General features: G+C 34.9%; 2 protein-coding genes across 2 annotated transcripts; both read left to right on the top strand.

Annotated features, from left to right (window-relative positions):
• The first annotated feature begins 8,755 nt into the window (after nt 1-8,755).
• Nucleotides 8,756-12,770, top strand: LOC109177381 (isoflavone reductase homolog). The gene is made up of 4 exons (XM_019326739.1): nt 8,756-9,115; nt 11,394-11,643; nt 11,946-12,149; nt 12,303-12,770. Exons 1-4 carry the CDS (start codon nt 8,780-8,782, stop codon nt 12,464-12,466), a joined length of 954 nt encoding a protein of 317 aa, XP_019182284.1. The 5' UTR covers nt 8,756-8,779; the 3' UTR covers nt 12,467-12,770.
• Nucleotides 12,771-15,564: 2,794 nt separating this feature from the next.
• On the top strand, nt 15,565-20,661 carry LOC109177378 (SWI/SNF complex subunit SWI3A). The gene is made up of 7 exons (XM_019326735.1): nt 15,565-15,680; nt 15,767-16,335; nt 17,016-17,498; nt 17,941-18,107; nt 19,032-19,075; nt 19,238-19,401; nt 20,388-20,661. The coding sequence occupies exons 1-7, from the start codon at nt 15,593-15,595 to the stop codon at nt 20,592-20,594; spliced, it is 1,722 nt and encodes a 573-aa protein (XP_019182280.1). The 5' UTR covers nt 15,565-15,592; the 3' UTR covers nt 20,595-20,661.
• The last annotated feature ends 1,526 nt before the right edge of the window (nt 20,662-22,187 follow it).

Below are 22,187 nucleotides of genomic sequence, written 5' to 3'. Positions count from 1 at the left end.
AACATAATTATCTAGATAAAATAGTTTGAACATAAATCATATTATAAATCACACATCTTCTATATTATTTATATGATTTTTATAAATACTTTTTTTTTTTTGAATACAAATACTTTTTCTTTTAAATAGATAAATTTTAAACTTTTTTAAGAATAATTTGAATACATATAATGACACATGATAAAAGCTTCTATATTACATTGATTAGATATTCATAAAAAGGTACGAAGTAAATTATCTTTTAATTTTTTTTTTATAATTCAATCTCAAAATATATCATATAACCCCCTCCGTCCTATTTTTACGTGTCTTGTTTGGTTAACATGAGTTGATTGAAGTTTTTTTAATTCAATTTTTCATAATATGTTTAGTATAAGTATATAAAAATTTATAAATTTAGAAATTGCATTAAAAATTTAACATAAAAATTTATATATTTAATATAAAAAAAAATTCATAATATGTTTAGTATAAATATATCAAAACTTATACGGAGTATATTTAAAAACTACATTAAAAATACTACTCCGTATTAAACACAAAAAATCAATAAAAATAAAATTTTAAAATATACATTAGAATATAAGCAAAGAAGTAAAGTTGAGGAATTCTAAAACGTAAAGGGAAGGATTGGATTGGATCATAGGCCTTTTGATTAAATGAGATTAAAATTCAAGTATCTTACCAACTAAGCTAATTCACCTTACTATAAAACATATGTATATAAATTACTTATACTCAATACATATATACTATATAGTATATATATAAGAGATAGGATGGGGCCCTCCCCCAAGCATGGGCCCTGGGCAAGGGCCCAGCCTGCCCTTGCCCCAGGGCCGGCCCTGTCCTTAGGTATAAAAGGCCTCCCTTTTGTGTTATTAAGACATGTTCTATCTATTTGACCTAAACTACACTTGTAATATCATTGCAACATCCTTGTAATAGCTTGACAATTCCATTATTAATACAATATTCAGTCTTCGCGACCCTACAACACTCTTTTTTCCTATATTCTTATCCATTTTCTACTTACATTATTTATTGGGTTTACTGATTCGGTCTACCCGTGTTAATTAAATCCATCATTCAGCATCAAGAGAACTCTATGCATTTTTTGATTTTAACTGGGTTGGTTGTCCTGAGGACCATAAGTCCACAAGTGGTTTTGTTGTGTTTCTTGGATCCATCCTTATCTCTTGGATCTGTAAGAAACAAAGAATTTTTGCTAGATCTTCTACTGAGGCAGAATACAAAGCTCTAGCAGATGTATGTGCTGAAGTTACGTGGATAATCTCCATGCTGCGTGAGATTAAAGTGTCAGGTATCTATTCCAAAATTATGGTATGACAATCTTGGTGCTACTTGATTATATGTGTGCAAATCCCATCTTCCATGCTCGTATTAAGCACGTGGAAATTGATTATCACTTCATTCGAGATAAAATTACTTCTGGAGACATTTAAGTTAATTTTATCTCCACAAAAGATCAACTTATAGACATATTTACTAAAGCTTTACTTAGTTATAGATTTTCTTTTCTCAGAGACAAGCTACAGGTTACTAGTATATCATGTGCTTGAAGGGGAGGGAGTATTAGGACTCTTTGTATTTGAGTCACATTATGACTCCCTATCCTAATATATATTTTCGCAATCTGTACACTTGTAATGACAGTTTAGTTCTCATCACCCTTATATTGTTCAGATAGCTTTAGGCAGCATGTGGGAGCACGTGAGTTGGTTTTGGACCATGTGGAAGCCATAAAGTTGCAATGTGGTCATAAAAAACGCAATAGTGTTAGTTTGCGAAGGCAATCACCGAAAAGGTTAGTACTGAGAAGACAGTTGCGCACTGCACTCTCACTGCACCCATAGAAATACACTATTTCTCAATTGGAAAAAGAAAAAAGAGATAATCTAGGATACTTAGGCTTTGATACCATGTAAAATTTTATTTAAATTATAATTTTATTTAAATTATAATTTTATTTAAATTATAATTTTAATTAAATCCTAATAAAACAAGCAAGAACATAACAGAATCTAATAGCATGTTTGATTTCCGAAATAAATTGAATAAATATAAAATATATATTTCATAAGATAATATTTAATCTAAAATAAAAATTATTACACATACTCTTTCAAAAAGTATTTTGCTCATAGCTCTCAAATCTCATTTATGTCGTTGAGTACGTATTATTGCTTTCAAATGTCTACAAAATAATTTAATTAATAAAATTATTAAATATGATAATTAATAAAATATAAGAGAAAATTACACTTTTGGTCCTATGACTATAAGGGAGGTGGTAATTTCAGTTCGTGACTTTTAAAACTAACAAATTTAGTCCTTTTAATATGCTTTTTTTAACAGATTTGGTCCTTCCGGCCAAATCACAGGCCAAAAGTCACCGGAAAAATATAAATCATTTTTTATTATTTAACTATGAGGACAAATTGGTCATTTCCAAGTCATTTCTTCTTCTTTCTCTTCCTCCTTGCCAAACATCTCCGCCGGAGAAAGCTTAGCATTTCATCTGCTCATCGCCTAAACATCTACCTCTTTAGAAACCAACCCATTTTATGCTATTTTGAATCCTTCAGAGAGCCCTAACCATTTTAACAGAAGGATTCATCAACGCATTCAAGAATTTGTACAAATATTTGTAGATTACACCAGAATTTACACCTAATTTCAATTCAAACTTAGTCACAAACTTATGAATGTAATTTCAGGGATGTAGTCTACCACTTCATCTCCTTTCTCTGCAATCACGTTTGTTAATGGATAACTAATTCCATTGGCATTAATAATGGAAGTAAAGTGGAAATGGAAACGCAATAGAGAACATCGTCGGAGACTGGGGCCAAAAACACGCCACCGGAATATTCCTCCGACTCCCAATATCCACCACCCAGGACAAAAACAGGTCATAGATAATAACGCTCGCCGGCGGCCGCGCAAGACTGTCAAGAAGACGGTCGACGGGAGCTTCCATTTCCGTATGCACGGCTTCCAGGAAATCAACGTAAACTTTCGCTCGGATCAGTTCAGAAGGAATGGCGTTTTGTATGGCGCCAAACAGAAGGTTCGTCGGCGGCTTAGCATCATCATCGGAGCTGAGGAATCCGAGCCACTCTTCAGTGACCACGAAGGTGATGAGAAATTCGGATCGCGCCATTGCTATGATCTTGCAAAGGTTCATCAAGGGATTCACATGGCCTCTTCAATTCTGGAGTTTCTTCCCTGGAGTTCAGAAGGAGATGAAATGGTAGACTACATCCCTGGAGTTTCTTCAATTCTTGTCAAAGAGATGAACGGACGATTTTACCCCCCCCCCCCCCCCCCCCCCCCCCCCAAAAAAAAATAATAAACAAATTAAATTGAAATTCCGGCGAAAATCTACCGGCAAATTAGCCGGAATGACTTAATGTGTAAAAAAAAGCATGCTAAAAGGACTAAATCTGTTAGTTTTAAAAGTCACGAACTGAAATTACCACCTCCCCTATAGTCATAGGACCAAAAGTGTAATTTTCTCTAAAATATAATTTAACTATGCATAGGTTTTTTTTTTTTTTTTTTTTTTTGAAAATATACATGGTTCTATTTAAATTCACTTACCTCATCCAAACAATCAACAGATGAATATTCACAATGTCCAATCGTTATGCGTTGGACCCGTGTCCAGCATGCATGCTGGACACGGGTAACAGTGCCGTTAAGCACTGCTATCTCCTTTTTTTTTTTTTTTTTTTTTTTTTTAATTTCAGACCGCTTCGTTATAGGAGTATATGTCCATAATTTTATTACTATATGTTAATAACTGTACATTCATAACTCCATAACTGTACGTTCATAACTCTATAACTGTACATTCATAACTCCATAACTGTACATTCATAACTCCATAACTGTACATTCATAACTCCATAATTGTACATTCATAATTTTCGAAGCTCTATGTTCACAATTTTAGAGCTCTATGTTCATAATTTTATCACTATATGTTCATAATTGTAAGTTCATAATGTCAAAGCTCTTTGTTCATAATTCGATCAATAACTGTACATTCATAATTCCATAACTGTAGATTCATAATCTCATAACTGTAGATTCATAACTGCATAACTGTAGATTCATAACTCTATAACTGTACATTCATAACTTCATAACTGTACATTCATAATCTTCGAAGCTCTATATTCACAATTTTAAAGCTCCATGGTCATAATTTTATCACTATATGTTCATAATTGTAAGTTCATAATGTTAGAGCTCTGTGTTCATAATTTCATAATTGCATAACTGTACATTCATAACGGCATAACTGTACATTCATAATCTAAAAAAAAATAACGCCGTTAACGGCAAAACGCACGCGAAATTTTTTTTTTTATAACTAAATGACGCGTTTTTTTTTTAAAAAAACGACGTCGTTTTGGGCCCATGTCCACAATTCAGTGTGGACACGGGTCCAGGACATAATTTGCCCACAATGTCAAACATGTATCGCATGACATAATACCCACACTCAACACCTCCCGGTTGTATCAGGCACTACAAAATACATATATATTTTAGTAATTTAAACAATTTATTGTAATTCAAAATATTGTTACAAAATAATCTTACAAAAAGATTATTTCTTGAAAAAATAACAATCACAAAAACAAAAGGTTTAGATTGTTAGTACGAGTCGTGTCATACTCACACTATCCTTAAAACTTTATTTTCTACCTCTCAAAGGTGCTAGAAACGTTGTAGCCTAGGTTTTTCAGGATAAAACGCACTATAACTCAATGTTTGAGCACTCAAACAAATGAGCCCGGCGAACTAGAACACGGGATGAACACAGGAGGTTTGAGAAGGAAGATGAGCAGAGTTTCGAGAGGAAGAAAGCCAATAATTTTGGTGTGTAAAGTCATCTACTCAACCACAACTTATATAGGAATTGATGGAATAAATAACATTTAACCATGTCATTAAAAGAGATAATAAAATTAGTCATGGTAACATCCATAACAGACAACCATTAACCTGGAGATTAATTCTAAAATTTAAAATTTGAATTAATATGAAATTAATTTCGTAACATCATAATTAATGCTCTAAAAAAAAAGAGAGAACAATTCGGACAAAAACAAGGATCTATTTAGAGAAACGCGCCATTTTCCCATTGACTGGAACCCACAAAAAATTGTGATTTGCAAGACAAAAAAACTCCATTAAAAAGAAAAAAAAAAAAAAAAAAAAAAACACCCCAATCTATGCAAAAATTCTATCTTAATTTTTCTCCTACAAAAACTCCACAAGAAATTACTAATGTCGATGCTCTTAAGTTTTGTTTGGTTGGAGATTTTTGTACCCTACTTGGGATTTGATTTTCATCACCATTTCAGTTTTTAATATTTGAACCAAACGCACTCTTAAATTTAATGTTTATTAAATGGATATTTAAATGAAAGATCAAATTTGAAATAAAATTAATTAATAGTCAAAGGACCGTTTATGGTTAAATTGAAAGTCGATATTGAAAATTAATTAGTAAATGTCAACAGTCAATGAACCGTACGTTATGATCCAATTAAAAATCAATAATAAAAATAGTAAATGTCAATATTCAATGGACTATTTCTAAAATTAACTTTACTTTTATTTATATGTCCCTATGATATAAATGTAAAATGTGTGAGCAATTTTTTTTTTTTTTGAAAATCAACCAATGCGGAATTTATTAGAGATATAAGCTGAAATAGAGTCAGGAGGGACAGAGTCCCTATACATAGTAGTAGCCTGATCAAATGCCGTAGAAGTTAAAGAATGAGCTAAATAATTCTGCGATCTAGGAATAAACTTGATTAAACAGTAATCGAAAGATGATATGTAAGATCTGCGGCTATCAATAGCATAACCGATATATGAACAAACTTGATCAGTTGCGAATGATAGATAATACTAAAGCGTTTGACAATCCGTGAGTAGCTCTATAGATCGCTCTCCGAGCAAACTGGATCAGTTGCGAATGATAGATAATGCTAAAGCATTTGACAATTCGTGAGTAGCTCTATAAATCGCTCTCCGCGATCCCTTAACCATGTAAAAAGTGTGAGCACATATAATAACTCAATCTCCTATTCTATTTACATGTGCGCATAATATAAATGTGTTAGGCTGTTAGCACATATAATAATTGAATCTCCTATTTTATTTATAATGACTCTATCTCATCGTTACATTAATTTATTTTTTTTAAAAGCAAAAATATATTGTATTACTCAAATATTAAATAACAATTGATTCTTCCAGAATTATTATTCTTATCATATTTATTGTTCTATATCAACATACCTAAAAGATCCATGTCTCCCAACCCAACCACCACCGCTACTGCCGATGACACTGTGCCGCCACCAACCACCGGTGACTCAGTGTCCTGTTCTCATACCCTCTCCGACATATCCTCCACCCCTCCATCATCCATAAATACCCCTACAGATAGTCTATCACATTGTATCCATAAAACTTACATTGTCTAATTATTTATTCTGGAAGACCCATCTCGTTCCGTTTTTTCACGGGCAAAATCTCAGTGGTTACATAGATGACACATTCCCGTGTCTAGCTTCTTTTATTAAGGCTCCAAATGAATTTTCCGTAGTAGCCAATCCTGAGGCTCAAAATTGGGTACGTCAGGATGCATCTATTTTGTCCATACTCATCTTGTCTCTATTCGATGAGGTTATGTATAGTGTTGTGGGTCATACCACGTCTCTGGTCATGTGGTCAGCTATTGAAGTTGCCTATGGGTCTTCCTCCCGGGCATTTTCTTTGAGTCTCCTTAGTCAGTTGTAGTCTTTGTGTCAGGGAGACTCCACAACGAGTAAGTATCTTGGCAAAGTCAAAGTTTAAATTGGACTACTTGTAAAAACCGGCCAAACAATTGGATTAGATGAACAGAATCTCTATTTGTTCAAGGGCTTCCGACTTGAGTATCGCGCGATGGTTTCATCGTTGACTACCAAGGAACCTGTCACCATTGATCAACTCAATGATTACCTCACTACACATCAGTTTATCTATGCCAATGATGTCTCTTTAGCTGCTCCTCTAGCCCAGCCGTCAGTACTTGTTGCACAACGAGGACCAACCACTGCCTCTCCGCAACAATAGAATTTTACTCATTGTCGTTGTCGAGAACGTGGCAATAAAGGAGGCTGAGGTCGTGTACGCGGTCGGGGTTATGTTCCAAAGTGTCAGATTGATCTGAAACAATCTTGGCCATACTGCTCTACAGTGTTACCATAGATACTCAGGTGCTCCCATTCCTCAGGAAAATTTGACCTATGCAAATGCTCTAGCCGCCGTTTTGTTTTCTCGTAACTGGCTTCCTGACACCAAGCTACACGTCATGCCACTCTAGACTCCTATTCATTGCAAAAAAGTGAAAACGTACACCGGCAATGACACTCTTCAAGTCAGTAATGGTACATGTGTAAATATTTCTAGTATTGGAAACACTTCTATATCCTCTATCTTGCGTTCCCTGCAATTACAAAATGTTTTACATGTTCCAAAACTCACTAATTTTCTCCTGTATGTCAAACGTTTTGCCACTGATAATAACGTTTTCTTTGAGTTTCATCTGTCAATTTTTTGTTGTGAAGGACCTCACCACCAATCACGTTCTATTTAGAGGAGAGAGTTCAAGGGGACTATACAAACTTCCAAAGAGTGGCACGTGGGTTCTCAGATTTATTGTTCTCATCTTATTTACATGTACCTTTTTTTAATAGGGGTGGGTATTTCGGTTCGGATTATTCAAATAAAGTCAAATCGAACGGTTAGGTTTTACTTTAGAGTTAATACCCAAAATCGTCCTCGACTATAGTGGTTTTTCTCAATTTTGTCCTAAACGACTTTGGTGACCTAATATCGTCCCAGACTTTTGTGTTTCGCTCAATTTAGTCCCAGACTTTTGTGTTTTTGCTCAATTTAGTCCTTCATTTGTTATTTTGTCCATTTGGTGTTAAATAAATAGACAATTCAGTAATTTTAATATTGGCATCTCTTTACTTATAGACATGTGAATTGCGAAATCACTTGTGGAAACAGCAAGTGATGAGCAGTAGAAAGCGAGGTGACAATTGGGCTAGCGAAAGATTTGATGGCGGCATCGGACACAGTCCGTTCTTAGCAATTAACAGATCCGTCAGCCATTGGAATAAAGGGAAAAAAAAAACCTAGATTAACTGATACCAGATGAGAACCGAAGGAAACTATATTAGATGAACAGTGATTACAACTGTACAGACAGGGAGAATATATACAAGAGGAATCATAGGGAGACTAGCTACAAGAATCCTAATACTAGTCCTAATACACTAAATCGAAACGCCACCCCTTTTTGAATACTAATAAAAATGGAAAATATTATGTATACTCTCATTTTTTATTCTCAATTTTTACTTTCATACACAAAACCTTGATGTATACATTTGTATAGAGACTCACATAAAAAAAAAAAAAAAATATATATATATATATATATATATATATTATCAATATCTATCGTATCAAGAGTAAAATTTAAGTAGTAAGATTTGAAAATCCACATAGATCGAACTCATAAAAAATTGGAAGTAGGAAAATATCAAGGTAGGCTTATCCTTGATATGTGGTAGCTTTTTTTGAAGACGTCTATATATGTGGGAGCTAGAAGCTAGCGAAGCCTAAGGGAGATTATATTCAGTGCAAATACAATACTTGTTTGGAAATGGAAAAAAGTAGGGTTCTTGTTGTGGGTGGCACTGGGTATATTGGGAAGAGAATAGTGAAGGCGAGCTTAGCCGAAGGCCACCCCACATATGTCCTCCAGCGCCGCGAGATCGGTTCCACTTCCGACATCGACAAACTCCAAATGTTGTTGTCGTTGAAGGAGCAAGGAGCTCGCTTAGTGGAGGCCTCCTTTGACGACCACCGGAGCCTTGTGGACGCTGTCAAACAAGTGGACGTCGTCATATGCACCATGTCGGGAGTGCACTTCCGCACTCACAACATTCTCCTGCAGCTCAAGCTGGTTGACGCCATTAAAGAAGCTGGGAATATCAAGGTTCCTTATTATATTATTTCACATTATTAGAGTAATTATTATTTATTTCTTACCTGCAAAAACTCCAAAAAAATCCACAAATAATATTGCTCTAGAAATAATTTTTTTGGAGTTTTTGCAGGGGCAGACTTACGGGGCAGCTGCCCCCTCCCCCCATTCCACCCCTTTTATATATATATATATATATATATATATATATATATATATATATATATAAAATGTTTGAATTGTTTAGTTTGTTAGAATTCTAAACTTGATGTTAAATAGCTTATGTCACAAATTTGAATCTCATTAGCACTACTTGTCTTTAGTTTTTATCTTTTATTTTACCTCTTTCATCCCTTCACAAAACTAATTAAATGTATTTTTAGTCTATCTTTTATGAATCATTTAATTAACAAATTAAATATTCTTTTAGTCTTCTTTTTATGAATCATTTAATTAATGTACTTTACAAGTTTATAGAGTTAATACCCAAAATCGTCCTCGACTATAGTGGTTTTTCTCAATTTCGTCCTAAACGACTTTGGTGACCTAATATCGTCCCACACTTTTGTGTTTCGCTCAATTTAGTCCTCCATTTGTTATTCCGTCAAATTGGTGTTAAATAAAGGGACAATTCAGTATGTCAATATTGATCTCTCTTTACTTTCAACTTGTGAAGTGCGAAATTCCTCTTTCTTGTACGAATTACACCCAGAGTTACTCCCGGACTTGCAAATCAAATTTTATATTCGCAGTTTTAGGAGTAATTCTGGGAGTAATTCGTAAAAAAAAAAAAAAAAAAAAAAAAGATTTCGCAGTTCACATGTCTATGAGTAAAGAGATGCCAATATTAAAATTACTGAATTGTCTATTTATTTAACACCAAATGGACAGAATAACAAATGAAGGACTAAATTGAGCAAAAACACAAAAGTCTAGGACTAAATTGAGCGAAACACAAAAGTCTGGGACGATATTAGGTCACCAAAGTCGTTTAGGACGAAATTGAGAAAAACCACTATAGTCGAGGACGATTTTGAGTATTAACTCCAAGTTTATATTATACTTCATCGTATTCGAATCTTAAAGTTGATCTAACTAAAAGAAATTAAAATTAAAAAGTATATATGAATATAGTGTCTTTTCTATTGAAATTATTTTATGTAATTGATTATGTTTCATATATATTTTGTCATAAAGCCCCCACCCCCATCTATGCAAAAATTCTATCTTAATTTTTCTCCTACAAAAACTCACCAATGTCGATGCTCTTAGGTTTTGTTTGGTTGAAGATTTTTGTACCCTACTAAGGGATTCAATACTAATTACCATATTTGTTTGTCCACATTACTACCAACCAAAGAGATTCTTTCTACTTAAATTCATTATTATTATTAGAGCATCTCCAAGGAGACGCCATATCACCAAATAGCCCAAAAATTTGGCGTAAATGACAAATAACAGGCTCCAATGGGACGGCAAAATGCCAAAAAATTTGTTGTTGATGAACAGTGCTGCACGACACTGTTCATCCACGGCATTTTCTTAAAACATTTTTAATTCCTGTTTTGCCCATGCTTTCATTTGTTAATTCCTTTTATATCATTTATTTTGTTTTTTTTTTTTGTGTTTACATATTTTGTTAAATACTTAAACATAAATATTATATTATTATAAATAAATTATATCATTTGAAAGATCTCATCAAGACGATTAAAACAAGACTAATATTGAATATAGATTAATTAAAAATTAAAATAAATGAAACATAACAACAACATAAAAATGTTGTTACTAAAAATTTATTATTTACATCACAAATTAAATTTTATATTAAACTAATTAAATTCGAACTAATAAAAATTGAACAAATTTCACTTTTAGTCATCAATTATTATAAAATTGTCACATATTCTACTCCTTCAATTTTGTCATATATATTACATCCTCCTCAACTTTTATATGAGAGATAAAGAAATTACATATTGAAAATTGATCAAATTGAAAAAAAAAATAATTAAATATGGCAAACATGCCCATTCACTCTGTTTTCAGTTTCTTGTTTTCTTTCTTCTCCCAAAAAGTTGAATTTCCTATCCCAAGTGACAAGTGCTCCCACGTCCAATAGAGCATGTGACAAGATATAAATTATCGTAACTCAGTGGCTCAACAGACATGGCTATGCTCAATTTTTTTAATTTTTTTTTTTAAGAATCCACCAATGCATCCTTCTTTTTAAAACAGTTACGAACATTAAAGTCAGTCTCATTTGTTCATTTTTGTACTAGTGCAGCGTTTCCTGCCGTCGGAATTCGGCATGGACCCAGCAAGAATGGGAAATGCCATGGAAGCAGGAACTCCAGGTAGGGCTACATTTGAAGAGAAGATGGAAATAAGGAAGGCCATTGAAGAAGCAAATATTCCCCACACTTATATTTCAGCTAATTGCTTTGCTGGTTACTTTTGTGGTAACCTTTCTCAACTTGGCACTCTTCTTCCTCCCAAACACACAGCTTACATATACGGGACTGGCAATGTCAAAGGTCGTATGTACAAACCATACCATATATCACTACTAGAAATTATGGAATTTCCGACCACCTGAAAGTGATCTTAAATCAAGTCGAAAGCCTTGTTCCGACCACTTTTGGTATCCGGAAAAACCTTTGTGGCTATTTTCGACCACTTTTTGGTATCAATTTGATTCAAGATCACTTTCAGGTGGTCGAAAATTCCATAATTTCCAGTAGTGTATATAACTTTCTTTTAATTTTCATTCTGATCTTAATTTTCTTTTCATTTCTATCCATCTAATTTAATTGATGCATACTATATATACATACAGTGATATATATGGACGAAGATGATGTGGCAGCATACACAGTGAAGTGTATAGATGATCCCAGGACCTTGAACAAGACAGTATACTTAAGGCCACCACAAAACATCTTAACTCAAAGAGAGTTGATTGCTAAATGGGAAAACTTAAAAGGAATAGAGCTTGAGAAGATCACGGTTACTGGTGATGAATTCTTGGCTTCCATGAAAGGTATGTAAGACTCTTCTATCTCATTTTATAATGTCTTATTCGGGTAATAAAGCCACTTTGATAACCGGTTGACCTATTTGACACCTTTTTTTTTTTTTTAATGAGTGGCTAAAGTTTAAGTGATCTATTAATCATTAAAATGGTAACATGCAGATATGGAGTATGTTGGTAAAGTAGGAGTGATATTTTACTACCACATTTTCTATGAGGGTTGTTTGACAAACTTTGAGATAGGAGACGATGGAGAAGAAGCTTCGCAACTTTACCCAGAAGTTCACTACACTCGAATGGATGAATACTTGAAACGCTATCTCTAATAAATACAACACTAATCAACGGTGGACTTATAAGTTATATAGTATCCATCAACGGTGACTACAACATGATATGTAACACCCTTAATAATTGTGATGAGTCTAGAATCCGTGACCTTCCGTATGAAAGGGCCACAACGATGTCATTAAACTACAAGATACGTGTCATTCCACAAATCTTTATTCATAAGGCCTGTTGAGTTTTTCATAAGTATGTATGCCACCCGTGCAATGCACGGACTATATTTTATTCTAAGTTAATAATTGTAATTGTTATAACATTATATTTACAAAGACATGATAAAAAGTATATGATTTATATTGTAATATAAAATATTATTGATAGATAATAGTGTTTTATATGTAATATTACGCATCAACGAAATAATATGATTGCCATTTAATAATAGAAAGAGTGTAATTACAGATTATTAAAAACTTATTTGTAAACCATTTGTGGAAATATAATCGTTATCAGTTTTATCATAAATTAATATCTTCAACCCATTGAGATTTGTAACTCTAGACTTTCTTAAACAAAAAGGTATGCTAAAATCATATAATATAACACTTAGAATACAACATGAAAACTAAAAAGTCTACTTCAATTATATGATATTATATAATTTTGTTAGTCCATAAACAATGTAATTTTTAATGTGAGGATAAAAACAATTAAAATAACAAAATGATTAGATAAATATAATTAAATTATATATATATATATATATATATATATATATATATATACCTATTGCATTCGGCCGATATATTTACTATCTACTATACTGATAAGAGCCAAAGAGAGTTAAACTTATAATGGGTAGAAAAAATGGCGGTTAAATTTTTTAATCAAGTGAATGACTCAGATTTTAATTCATCAATTGATTATATTCGCTACATTGTCCCTACAATATCTTTATTCAAAAAAAAAAAAATGAGTAAAAGATATTTTTGGTTCTAGACTTATAGTGGCACGGACAATATTTGTCCTCCATAAAATTTTTTGCCATGGACAGACTTATTGTGACAAGGACATTTTTGGTCCTCATCAGTCTGTAATTTTGTTAAATAGCCATCTGAAGAGGAGTGCAATTCAGTCAATTCAACCTATCTCCTACAACGGCTGCGGTTTTTCCTCCTTCTCCGGGGATGATGATACCTTTCTTCTACAATAAGACGGAGATTTAGCATCATTGAGTTCTTCTTCCTGCTTATATTTGAAAGATTTGAATCAACCACAATATTTTCACATACTGATTTAGTGCTCAAGGATTTCATCATTGAGCAGCTAAGAACTCTGTTGAAAATATGTTGTAGGAGTAACCAGAACTCATACTTACTCCTAACAACGAGCAGAACCAAACAGTGCCTGAACCAAATTCTGAATGTGGAAAAATACCTACTGGTGGAACTGATGATTGGAAAATTGATTCACAGCTTTTGAAATTTGAAAACAAAATTGCATATGGAACTTTTGGAGATTTGTAAGTTACATATGATCCTTATACTGAGTTTCAGTTGTGGTTGCACTCCTTGTTGGTCATATCATAAATCTTTTCAGGTATAAAGGTACATATTGTAGTCAATAGGTGGCTATAAAAGTCCTAAAGCCAGAAAACTTGCATGCGGACATGTTGAAAGAGTTCACTCAGGAAGTCTACATCATGAGGTCTGCTAAGTCGCCGAGGTCATGTCATTAAATCTACTCAGATTCCGTCCGGTCAACCGTCGCTCCGCCTTCGATCTATGCTCCCCTTCCGTCAATGCCACCACCGCTTTGGTAACAGCCAGATTCCCTACGGGGATGATATGATTTTCTCCTCTCCAGAAACTAAAAACCTCGTCTGAAATCAAGAACAAAACATGCATGGATGAAATATAGAGAAGGAGATAACATGAAATGATGCAATTACCCTTCACTTACATGGTCATTTAACGGATATATAGAAGGAGGACAAAAAATGTCCCTCACAATAAGTTTGTCCTTAAAATGATAAAATTTTTTAAGGAGGACCAAAATTATCCGTGCCAATATAAGTCTAGGACCAAAAATGTCTTTTACTCAAAAAAAATATTCATTATCAATAAATTAATTAAGAGAAATAATTTCATTAGTTATATTGTCTTTTACTCAAAAATTCAGGTTCGATTCTCGGCAATAGCATTATTGTGGATATATAGTTATGAATTTCTGGATATATAGTTATGAATTTATGGATATTCAGTTCATTCATTGTGGATATTTAGTTCATTCATTGTAGATATTTACTTCATTCATTCACTGTGGATATATAGTTATGAATTTATGGATATATAGTTATGAATTTTTGGATATATAGTTATGAATTTCTGGATATATAATTATGAATTTATGGATATTTAGTTCATTCATTGTGGATATTTAGTTCAATCATTGTGGATATTTAGTTCATTCATTGTGGATAGTTAGTTTATTCATTGTGGATTTTTACTTCATTCATTCACTGTGGATATATAGTTATGAATTTGTGGATATATAGTTATGAATTTATGGATATATAAAAATGCTATTGCCGAAAATCGAACCTGATTTCTTTTTTAAGTGGGACCCGCGTTTTTTTAACCAAAACGACGTCGTTTTGCATCATATGCACCATGCCCATGATGCATTCGGTTGCACAGCATAATTTGCGGTCTGCCAACTCGCCATACCACATGTTGAGTTTGAGAATGGGTCGATTCCATTTTTGGCCAAACTCGGGTCGAACTAGCTTATTTTGTTAGTTTTACAAATTGAATATTATATGAATCATTGTCCACATAACTATGCAGACTATAAATTTAAAAAAAAAAATACATTTTTAATATACTAAAATTACGTAATTTGAAAATATATTATTGAGTATTGAAAATACATTATTTTATATATTACATTCTCAAACTATAAAATAGTGTATTTTCAATACTAAAATAATAGTACACTATTTTATAGATTACATTTTCAAATAATGTATATTCAGAACAAAAGTAATGTATTTTTAATATATTAAAATTGTAGCTTGGTGAGCATGTTGTATAAAAAAATTTGCCAATATTTACAAAGCACTCCTTTAACCTGAGAAAATTTCACCAATCACCATCTCAGTTATGGAGGGCTCACGCGAACCCAACACCTCTAAACTTTCCTCCGACGGCCCCCCCGACCACGATCTCTACACCATCCCCAGTTACACCAGTAAGACCTCATTCTCGCTTTCTCTCTACATGTAATGTATGCATATATATGTATGTATGAAACCCTAATTTGGATCTTTTCTTGAGGTTGGTTTTCGTGGAATAACATCCACGAAGTAGAGAGGCTGTCACTGGGAGAGTTCTTCGATGGGAGCTCAATCACCAGGACGCCCCGGATATACAAGGAGTACAGGGACTTTATGATCTCCAAGTACCGGGAGGATACGACCCGGAAGCTCACATTCACGGAGGTGCGGAAGTCTCTGGTGGGCGACATCTGCGTGCTCCAGAAGGTCTTCACCTTCCTCGAGAAGTGGGGGCTCGTCAATTTCGATCCTAGTAAGCCGGAGCCTGTTCAGGCCGGGGCGGAAGCGGAGGAGGAAGAGGATGGGAAGTGGAGGGTTAGGGTTGAGGAAGGGGCTCCTCATGGGGTGAGGGTCATTGCCGCGCCTAATTCGCTCAAGCCCCTTGCTCCGCTCCCGCCGCCGCCTTCGTTGGGCGTTGCCGGTGAGGCGGCGGAGAGTGGGCTCAAGATGCCGCCGCTGTCGTCGTACTCCGATGTTTATGCGGAGTTATTGGAGCAGCAGAAGAGGGAGATTTTGGTGTGTGGCAACTGCAAAGAGTCGTGTACCTCTGGGCACTACGAATATAGCAAGGTGCTTTATGAATTTCTTTGCTTTTCCTGTTTTGATTGTCTTAAAATGAGCTTACTAGTGATCTTGCTTTGTGACTGCACGCTTGTGTATGTATTGTATGCATAAATTGACTTGTGTTGAAAAAAATTAATAGAGAATTGGTTAACATGGTTGCAGTAGGCGCTAGTCGGGCAGTAGACTAGCGCCTAGGCGGCTAACTAAAAGAAAAGAAAGCAGTGCACGTGTGTAGGTGTATATATATGTCATATATATATTGAAAAAAATTAGCAAGGTCGAGCCGATCAGGTTAACTTGGCTAACTCGATTGAAATGGACGAGTAAACTCGGCCGAATTCGGTCGAGTAAGGAAAAAATTAGCAAGGCCGAGCCGACCATGTTAATTTGGCTAACTCGATCGAAATGGACGAGTAAACTCGGCCAAATTCGGTCGAGTTAGGCGTTAGGCGGCGACCTAGGCAGGCGCCTAGGAGGGAAATTGCCACGGTCTAGGGGCGCCTAGACCGATTTTTGCTGGTTAATAGGAAAAATGAAGAAGAAAAGGAAGAGCAAGAGAGAGAGACGGGGATGGGGATGTTAAAGTATTTAGTTATGTTTTAAATGGAGACCATAGATAATGGATAAAACCTCAAGTAATTGTATCTGTTTTTATTCATTTTTGTTAATTGTTGGTTTAACATCAGGAAGGGAGCTTTATCTTATGTGAAAAGTGCTTCAAAGATGGTAATTTCGATAAGGAGAAGTCTGCAGATGACTTTAAGTTCATTGAAAGTGGCAACCACCAGGTTGTATGGACCGAAGCGGAAACTTTACTCCTATTTGAGTCTGTACTGAAGCATGGAGATGACTGGGATCTCGTTGCCCAAAATGTGAAAACAAAGAACAAACTTGAATGTATCTCAAAGCTTATACAGCTTCCGTTTGGTGATCTTATGCTGGGATCTGCCCATAGAAAGAATAGATTTTGTGATACAAATGGTGATGTAAATGGTTTGAAACAAGCACAGCCTGCTTCAAGTGAGCCCCAAGCAACTATGACAACAGAGCATCAATCCAATGACTGTAAGAATGAGCAACAGAATGGAGATAATGAAAACCAAGAACCACCTACAAAGAGAAGATGCAGTGTGCCAATTTCAGGACCTAGCAGTTCTTTAATGAAACAGGTAAACTAGCTCTTCATTTATCTTGTGCTTTGTTTGGTTCTATATTGTATGTAAATTCAGAATCTCAACTTCTACTAGTTCAATGTTAAATCTTTTGTTTTGGTCAAAGATATGTTCCATTTCCTTATAGAACATTAGAAAGATGTAATGATCTAAAGAAAATAGAATCAAGATTCTATTTTAGTGGACATTGTAAAAGCTTGCATAGGAGTCATAGGACTGGGTTTTCTTACTTTTTCATGGGCACATTCAAGCTTGCATAGGACTAAGTATTTATAAAGAGCATGATGAAGCAGCCTTGAAGGGGTTTTAGTGTATGAACTGGGATAAGGGACATTTTTTGAACTTGTGTAAATTGTAAAGATGGTTATTTTGAATGTTTACCTGCCTCCACCAATTCTTCTACCTGTGTGCTCTTCATTGATGAGATAACTACTCTCAGGTAGCACACATCTCTACTGTTGTTGGTCCATGGGTTACTTCTTCTGCAACTGAGGCAGCTGTTACAGCACTTTGCTATGAAAACCAGTGTTCTAGGGAGATTTTTGATGACAGTGATAGTTTTGGGGATGAGTTGGAATCTTCCCTTGAAAATAATGAGCAAGAAAGGTAAATTATGTTTCTTTGAGTCTTTATGCTGTTCAATGTATTCCTTGTGAAATAACTTGATATTGAATTTGACTGATGTATTATTGTTGGGTTTTGCATGTATAAACGTATAATATCTTTTATTTGTTTCATTCATTTGTAGGTTTTTTTTTTTTTTTTTTTTTTTGAGTTGGGAGACAGAAGACTTCTAAGCTTGAATAATAAATGAATTTGACCTTTTTCAAAACTCTGCTTGTTATTGTTTATCTTTAGTTTGTTGGATATTGGGAATGTTTCAAAATGAGGATTTCTCACTTAACTGGATAAAGGTTTATGCATCTTTTGCAAAGTTAATTACATAGATCAAAATTGTTGTGACAAGTTCTTTGTCAGACACTCAAACTAATGCCTTAAAATCACAGCCTACACTGAATGGCATGCAAACATGCTCCACTGCTCCCCTCTTCCTCAGCATGGCTGGCCTGTGGTGACCAAATCACACTTTTCTCGGGTCATATTCTGTTGACTTTAGCCACAACTTGGCTTAGCTTCAATTATTGAATGAGTTAAAATTCTTATATGGGAACTGGCATAGGTGACTTTTCCTTTCATGTAATTCAAATAATACACTTGCCTACTTGCCTTCTTTTGTCATGTGCTTCTCATATTTCCAATTTCAGTTTATAGCCAAAGCTTGCTTAAATTTGATTCAAATGCTTCTTGTTTACAATGGCAGTTATATATTTGTTTTACTATTTTCAAATTTTCATGTAGTAGCTTATAGTGTTTGTGTTTACTGTAATGCTTCATTTGTTTGAATTTCTAATCTCCTTGCCTGAGTTAAAGAAAAATTGGATATGGGTCGTCATAATATTTTAAGGCCTTGATTGTGATAGTGATGCTTCTGTGTTTGGATGTGTACTGAGAAACTCATTCATTTGACAGAGATCCTCTAGCAGAAGGTGGTCAGATAGACAAAATGAGTTCAGGTATTTATAGTGAAAACCGTAACTTCATTTGCTATACTTTTCTAGCGGATCTTCATATTGATGTGTTGTGGATTTTAAACAGTGATTGATGCCCACAGCTCAACTTTGATCCTAGATGCTATATTATTTTTCTCATCCTTCTTTCAATCATTTTCTTTCCAGACACACAGGATAAAAGCTCCCAGAAGAGTAGCATACCTCTGGCGTTGCAAATGAGGGCTGCCACTGCAGCTGCTCTTGGTGGCGCAGCAGCTCATGCCAAATTATTGGCTGATCAGGAACACAGAGAGATGGAATATTTGGTTTCAACTTTAGTCGATACCCAGGTTAGTAACTCTCAGGGGGTGGGAGTTTCTTTTCTTTGCTACTTCCAACACCTGATATATATATGTATAGGGAAGGGTTCAGGTGCGAGTATAGCTTCTCGTGCAGTTGTGCGGTTGACGCACCTTAATGACACATCTTAAGCACACAAACAAAGCACCTTAAGCACACAAACAAAGCACCTTAAGAACACAAACCACGTGAAACCTTAAGAACACAAATCACGCGAAACCTTAAGAACACAAACCACGCGCACCTAAGGTTTTAAAATGGCACGCCTTAAGTTTCAACAACTCACGCACCTTAAGCATACAAATCACGCACCTTATGAAGGAAAACCACGCACCTTAAGCTTCAGGTTGACGCACCTTAAGTTTCAACAACTACTCACCTTAAGCACAAAAATCAAACACCTTAAGTACAAAAATCACGCACCTTAAGCACAAAAATCATGCACCTTAAATTTGACCTAGATGCAAAAATTACCAATGGTTAAGATTTGTCCACAACTCTCACATTGGTGTATATATATATATATATATATATAATTAAGTTCCACTGCGGGTGCATGTTTCTCGTGCGGTTGTGAGGTGAGTAATGTGCGGTGAGTTTTGTACTTAAGGTGCGTTAGTTTGTGCTTAATGCGAGTAGTTGTTGAAACTTAAGATGCGTGTGTTTTTGTGCTTAAGGTGCGTGGGTTTTGTGCTTAAGGTGCGTGAGGGTTATGCTTAAGATGCGTGAGTTTTGTGCTTAAGGTGCGTGAGGGTTATGCTTAAGATGCGTGAGTTTTGTGCTTAAGGTGCGTGGATTTGTGTTCTGAAGGTATTTTGTTTGTGTGCTTAATGTGCGTGTGTTGTAACTTAAAGTGCGTCACAGTTTAATGCTTAATTTGAATCCAATCGCACGGGAAGCCCCTTTCGCACCTGATCCCTTCCGTATATATATCTTTAGCCAATTTTTAATTTTTCTTATGTTTGGCTATATATAGCTTAAGAAGTTGCAGCGAAAAGTGAAACACATGGAAGAACTGGAGCGGATAATGGAAAATCAGCAAAGGCAGATGAAGGAACTAGAGGCCACTATACTGGATGAACGTTTAAACGCGTTGCAAGGAATATTTAGTAGCGGGAGTGCGAAATCTAAGGGCGATGCTTCTACGATTATCAAGTCTCAGAATATTGATGCTGCTGTTTGATACCTTTGTATGTGTTTAGTGTGTGAATGAGAAACAAATGTAAAATTAAGTTGAAAGACAGACACCACTTTACAACCTAACCAATGAAATGTAACATTTTAAAGCTTACACTCTTATCTTATATTTGGTTCAAGTTATCTTTAAAAAAAAAGGTGATGGTAATTTTGTAATTATTGTCAAGTAAAAAAATGGTGGTATTATTATAATTATTATTAATTTTATTGTGTAACTTGTAACAATATAATGTGTATTTATGGATTAAACTAAATTGTAAATGATAAACCTTAGGGAAAATTGTAAAAAATGCATCTCTATAATATGCCAATTATCAATGTCAGGGAATTATGAGTGGTGTAAATGTTGCCCCTTAATTATCAAAATGGTGCACATATAGCCCCTTCCATAATGGACCTATGGTTTCCTACCGCTTTCCATCGCTGGTACTTCGGATCGAGGGAAGGAAAAAACCAACTAAATTACATATTTACTTCGGCTTAACGGTGTCGTACACTAATAGGGAACCACATGTCCGTTACGGGAGGGGCTATCTATATGTGCACCGTTTTGATAATTGAGGGGCAACATTTACACCACTTATAATTCAGGGGTGACATTGATAATTGACATATTATAGAGGGACATTTTTTACAATTTTCCCTAAACCTTAAGTAGTAAAATACTAAAGAGTAAATACCAAAAATGGTCCCTCAACTATAGCTAAATTCACAAATTGATCCCCGACTTTCAATTTTAATCAATTAAGTTCTTAACTTTGCAATTTTAACACGATTTGGTCCTCTGTCTATTTGACCATTTGTTGACCGTGATCTCTGAGGATATATATGTAATTTCACCGCCGTCCGCCCTCATCCGCTGCCGTGACACAGTCTATCGCCCATGTAACACCCCACTTTTCTTAACTCTTCGCTCTGGTACAAACTCAACTACATTGAATCCAAAGAAGGGATGAAGAAAGGCGACAGGATTTGGCAGATTGCTTTCGGCAGTGGGTTCAAATGTAACAGTGCAGTCTGGAAATGCAATCGGAACCTTAAAAAACCGACGATGGACCATGAAATTACATATATATTCTCAAAAATCACAGTCAACAAACGGTCAAATAGACGGAGGACAAAATCGTGTTAAAATTATAAAATTAAGGACTTAATTGGTTAAAATTAACAGTTGAGGACCAATTTGTGAATTTAGCTATAGTCGAGGGACCATTTTGGATATTACTCAATACTAAATTGTGAATCTCTAAACTAAATAAAATTAAAAAATTCCGTCATAAATCTTAAGTGCATTTTGTAAAATGTAATTTATAAAACTAATTATGTACTTTTTAACAACATAATGACCCTGTTTGGTAAATAATTAGCCTATCCATTATTAGTTGTTTTACTTGGTTAAAAAATTAATGAGTGTGATGGATATATTACGACCGGAGCAGACCGATCCGCAGAGGTGGAGCAAGACCCGGGGTCCCGACCCGTGGGGCCTCGGCCCATGGGACCTCGGCCATCATTCAGCCGACCCAGCCTGGAGAGGTCGTCCGGGAGAGGTCGTCCGTGGAGAGGTCGTCCGGGAGAG

Source organism: Ipomoea nil, unplaced genomic scaffold (assembly GCF_001879475.1).
Source record: "Ipomoea nil cultivar Tokyo-kokei standard unplaced genomic scaffold, Asagao_1.1 scaffold0804, whole genome shotgun sequence".
Classification (NCBI taxonomy): Eukaryota; Viridiplantae; Streptophyta; class Magnoliopsida; order Solanales; family Convolvulaceae; genus Ipomoea; species Ipomoea nil.
The sequence above is the reverse complement of the archived record's forward strand: the minus strand, read 5'-3'. Positions and strand labels throughout refer to the sequence as shown.

Excerpts from the sequence above, each read along its gene's own strand:
- LOC109177378 (XM_019326735.1), top strand. The coding sequence starts at position 15,593 with ATGGAGGGCTCACGCGAACCCAACACCTCTAAACTTTCCTCCGACGGC. Across the intron at positions 15,681-15,766 it reads CACCATCCCCAGTTACACCA|GTTGGTTTTCGTGGAATAAC; the intron begins GTAAGACCTCAT and ends TCTTTTCTTGAG. Across the intron at positions 17,499-17,940 it reads GCAGTTCTTTAATGAAACAG|GTAGCACACATCTCTACTGT; the intron begins GTAAACTAGCTC and ends AACTACTCTCAG.
- LOC109177381 (XM_019326739.1), top strand. The coding sequence starts at position 8,780 with ATGGAAAAAAGTAGGGTTCTTGTTGTGGGTGGCACTGGGTATATTGGG. Across the intron at positions 11,644-11,945 it reads CGGGACTGGCAATGTCAAAG|TGATATATATGGACGAAGAT; the intron begins GTCGTATGTACA and ends ATATACATACAG. Across the intron at positions 12,150-12,302 it reads ATTCTTGGCTTCCATGAAAG|ATATGGAGTATGTTGGTAAA; the intron begins GTATGTAAGACT and ends GGTAACATGCAG.